Source organism: Suricata suricatta, chromosome 7 (assembly GCF_006229205.1).
Source record: "Suricata suricatta isolate VVHF042 chromosome 7, meerkat_22Aug2017_6uvM2_HiC, whole genome shotgun sequence".
NCBI lineage: Eukaryota > Metazoa > Chordata > Mammalia > Carnivora > Herpestidae > Suricata > Suricata suricatta.
Window position 1 is genome coordinate 2,230,213 of NC_043706.1, and position 5,137 is coordinate 2,235,349.

The following is a 5,137-nucleotide window of genomic DNA, read 5'->3' on the forward strand; positions in this document are numbered from 1 at the left end:
CAATTCATGCTCCAGAGCTGTGGTGTCTAATGCTTTAGTAAGTAGGCAGAGGAAGCTATTTACATTTAAATCATTAAAATTAAATAAAATGTAAACATCAGTTTCTTAGCTGGGACATTTTAAATGCTCAGGTGGTGACAGGTGCAGAGTGGCTGTAGTGTTAGGCAGTGAGGACAGAGTATGTCTACCATCACACATGCATGGTTCTACTGGAGAGTTCTGTCCAGCTTCTCTTGGGATCAGGCTCCTGCTCTGTTCCACTGGAGACCACATCCTTGCTTAGCAGCATTCCCTGCTCCGTTTTCTTCCCTCACCCTGTTTCTCCTGAGAACATTCCCTGAATAAACAACACGCAGTGGAATTCCTCCTTCACCGTCTTCTTCCATAGAACCTGCCCTGCAGCGGCGTCAGTGTCCATCAGCTCTTTCATTTCCTGTCTAGTGATGGCTGCATCCCCTTTTGCTCGTCCTCCATTGTCATCTGGGGCCTGTTCTCCTATATCTGAGGTCAGCTCAGCCCTATGAGAGCGAAGCATCGTGAAAGCAGTAGTGATTCAGTCCTGGCACTGAGGCTGTGGAAATCCTGCCTGCACTCTCTCAGGATTTATTCAGGAACTGGATAGGGCCCAGTGAGTGTGTCAGTATATCAGTGAATGTTATGTATTTGAACATCATAAATAGAGACATTATCTCAAGATTTTTCTGTTTAAAATGTGTAGTGTGCATCCTGAGCATCTAGTTTGTGGAAATATGTATTCTTCCACATATATGTAAAACTTAGTGTTGCATGTCAGCATTGAGCTTTTATGGTAATTGGAAAGTACTCCTCTATTGCCTTGTGTGGGTTAATACTGGGAATTAACCTCTCACATTTGAGGCACATCTCTTAATTATTATTGTGAAATTGTGTTCTTCTGAGATGTTATTTTAATTATATACCTTTTTGATGTTAATTATTAGATAGAATGGCAATGTTTTTGTTTTCTAGATTCTGTTTATTTTTATGTTAATTCATAACATTTGTTTCTCACCATTTTTAACCTGTGATTTTTAAAAACATTTATCTTTCACATGCAAAGTACAAATCTATATGTAATCTATAACTGGACTTTCTTGTACATGTCATATCATACAGTTGCTTGTGCCGCACACTTATTCCTGTGTCGTAGAAGGACGTGTTCAATATTTCCAGCCAGTATCATTTACATAGTTTGTCTGAGAGGAATCAATCTCTCTTACTGCATCTAGTCATTTGATGCTACCAAGCACAGATGATGGTTCTTAGTCTAATTTCACCAGTCTTTAAATATGATAAGAAGGAAAAGAAATGAAATTTCCCATTAACCTCAGTGGACACATGTCATTCTCTTGGAAGATGGCTCTGTGTGGTGCACTAGCTTTAAGACGGGTGGATGTGGAGTAGGGGAGGAGAAAGGAAACAAAATGACCCAGATCAGCAGATTGTACCCTTGAAAATCGATGGGAGAAGGCATTTCACAGCCTGATCTCTCCCTTATCCAGTGTTACTGAAGGATAATAATTTTCCTGAATTGTGATGAGGAAAAGCAATAGCAGTGAGATGATGGACTATGACATGAGGACCGTAGTTCACTCTCCATGTGCTCTCAGCGAGACACTGGGCTCAGCTGTAACATGCGGGACATTGACCTTCTGGTGTTGCTTTAGTGTGCATCTCCTGTGTCTGATATTTTCTTTTTCTTTCTTTTTTTATATAATATGTCTTTTGTTTACATCTTAAAAATATTTATTTTTTTAATAGAGAGACAGTGTTTGAATGGGGAAAAAGGCAGATAGAGAGAGAGGAGGGGAGACACAGAATCCAAAGCAGGCTTCAGACTTTGTGCTGTCAGCACAGAGTCTGATGTGGGATTCCAACTCATGAACCTCAAGATCATGACCTGAGCCGTGTCGGATGCTTAACTGAGAGCCACCCGGGCACTCCATGATATTTTATTTTTCAACTGAAAATCGTAATCATGTTTATGCCTGTTGAATACATAGCCATTAGTTATTCTTTTACACACACACACACACACACACACACACACACACACACAATCTTGGAAAGCGGCAAATCATATGTACAAGTTCATCTCACGGAGGTTTTATTTTTCCTCAACTGTCTTCTTTGTCCTTATTGGTAAAATACTAACATATATATCATTGTTTTATTCTCATGGTGCAGTAGTATATTGGTGTTTTCTTGGGATGAGTTTACATTTTATTTTTGCCCTTCCTCACTTTGGTAGTGCTTCCTTTCTCAGGCACATTAAAAAGTTTGTAGCAATTGATTTCAGATAAATGCATCTGTATGCGTGGGTGTGCGTGTGTGCAGGAGACTGACCATGGTTTGTTGTTAGTTGCTCTTCTGAGCAGGTGTGAGTCAGAGGACACGTCATGTTTTTGCACGTTTAGACTGTCACAGATGACTTTATAATTATTTCGTTTAAGAAATTTTCTGCATAGATTTTTTTTGTAGAGACCTCTGATCATTTGTGTACAAGAAATAAAGGGGGTATAAAACAGCGTGAAATACCACATCCTCTCCTCAAATATTATGAATAGTTCTATGCCCATTTTGTACCAGTTGCTTTCACACATCAATGGGTTCTTCCCGAAAACTGATTCAGATTTTAAAAGTCTTAGAAGAATTAAAAAATAGTGTATGCCCAACCATTTGAAAATGATAGAGCTGATATACTCATTTTCTGATGCCTCTTTGGTCAGCTTATAACTTCTTCTTCTTCTTCTTCTCCTTCTTCTTCTTCTCCTTCTTCTTCTTTTTCTTCTTCTCCTTCTCCTTCTCCTTCTCCTTCTCCTTCTCCTTCTCCTTCTCCTTCTCCTTCTCCTTCTCCTTCTCCTTCTCCTTCTCCTTCTCCTTCTCCTTCTTCTTCTTCTTCTTCTTCTTCTTCTTCTTCTTCTTCTTCTTCTTCTTCTTCTTCTTCTTCAGTAGTAAGCATTGGATGCAAATGGTCATCACCCAGCCTTATACCCGGCAGTGTGTTTGGTCCACTGTCACAAACTCTACAAGGTAGCTCCAAGAAAGGTGATACTTGACATAAGGTGCACAGATGTCTGAAATTTTGTATACTATCAAAATATTGATTTCTTTATGCCTTTCTTTATACTACTTTGTTTTGCATTATAGCTCTTTGACCTGTCATTGCTTTGAGAATGAATCTGTCTTTATCTCTGTATGTTTATCTATTTACTTATTTTTATCATAGGGAGTGATGTAAAAGGTTACAGATGGTACAAAATTACATGGTTGGATAACTTTTTAAAATGTTCATTCTGACTAGGATGTCACTAAGGAAGAATCCTACCTCTTTCAGGAATTTTACAATCTCTGATTGGTTATGTGTGAAATAGAAATCCGCTGAAGGAAGAGGAAAGTGTTGGCCAATGGATTTTAGAGTTCTGATTCTGGCTGGGTCTCTACAACCCATGAATGCTCAGAGCTGGCGTTAAATCGGTATGGTACTTTGAAGCATGGTTCAGGCAAATGTAAGCACTGTAATTGAATGGTGGCGTTCTCAGGTTCTCTCTGAGTATTTAGTTGTTTACCTCCCATACCAAAAAAATTGTGTGGCTTTCCGAGATACAATACATTAGTTAGAGAGGTAACATGGCCAAAATGTTGATGCACAAATAGTAGTGATTTTGAATGTAATTAAATTCTTTGTATAAGTACATTCTAGGTGTTAAGTTTCTATATCAGAATGCTTTTTACCACATTATGTTATATATGTAAAATAACATAGAAATGTTTATTTATTTTAAGAGAGAGGGAAAGAACATGAGGGAGTGAGGGAGCAAAGGAGGAGGAGAGAGAAGGAGAAAGACAGAATACCAAGAAGGCTTAGTGTTGTCAGTGAAGAGCCTGACATGGGGCTCAAACACATGAAGCATGAGATCATGGCCCCAGCTGAAATCAAGAGTTGGATGCTTAACCGCGTGAGCCATCGAGGTGCCCCCGTATTACATTTTAATATATGTGAGGTGTGTGCAAGTCCAGTTGTGTGGAATCATGAGATACAAATTTAAAATAATGCTTATTTCTCTCTCTGCTTCTCTTTCTATTTCAGATAGCTCTTCCTCCTTTTCCTGTATATATTTTTATAGTACATTAAGTCTGGAATGTACATACATTTTTACAGTACTTTAAGTCCTAGTAAGTGCAGACTGATAGACCCTATATTCTTATGACTGAAGCAAACAAAAAGTTCATTATTTGACTTTTCTTATATTAAACATTAATAATTTACTGTTGGTAAAAATGTGGAACTATATTGGTAGAAGTAACGTCAATTTCAATGAGTACATCATTTATTCAAATTATCACTGATAAACAAGGCCTTGTCTTTTCATACGATCAATCCAAACCCTACTAACTTTTTTCCTTTAGAATATTTTTTTTGTTTTTCATTAAATATTTTTGTTTACATTTATTTTATAAAATGTCCACATTTTAATTTTAATTAATTAATTAATTTATAATATGTTTTAAAATTGTGGTATATTTTATTTTATTTTTTATAATAGTTTATTGTCAAATTAGTTTCCATATAACACCCAGTGCTTCTCCCCACAAGTGCCCCCCCACCATGACCATCACCCCCCCTCCCCCTCCCCTTTCAGTCCATGGTTCCTCTCCAGTATTCAGTAGTCTCCCTTGATCTGTGACCCTCACTCTTCCCCGCTCTCTTTCCCCCTTCCTCTCCCCATGGTCCCCTGCCAGGTTTCTCCTGTTAGACCTATGAATGCAAAAATATGGTATCTATCCTTATTGTCCAATTGCACTGGGTGTTATAAGAAGATTTCTTTAAAAATTGCCAAATACTTGGTCTTGACAGGAAACATGTGGTAAGAAAGGATGGAACAGAAAAATGGAAGTTCTTTCACTGGGTTTATCCTTCTGGGTTTCTCTGACCGGCCTCAACTGGAGAGAGTCCTCTTTGTGGTTCTTCTGATCTTCTATCTGCTCACCCTGCTGGGAAACACAACCATCATTGCACTGTCCCGCCTGGACCCACACCTTCACACTCCCATGTACTTTTTCCTCTCCAACCTGAGCTTTCTGGACCTGTGTTACACGACCAGCACTGTCCCTCAGC

The 5,137-nt window shown here is 38.5% G+C and overlaps 1 protein-coding gene across 1 annotated transcript in view; it reads left to right on the forward strand.

Moving 5' to 3' along the window:
• Positions 1-4,896: 4,896 nt before the first annotated feature.
• LOC115296097 (putative olfactory receptor 2B8) overlaps positions 4,897-5,137 on the forward strand; it is a 9,037-nt gene continuing 8,796 nt past the window's right edge. The window contains exon 1 of the mRNA XM_029944539.1: positions 4,897-4,971. Within this exon, the coding sequence (XP_029800399.1) occupies positions 4,897-4,971 (75 nt within the window). The remainder of the gene's footprint in view (positions 4,972-5,137) is intronic.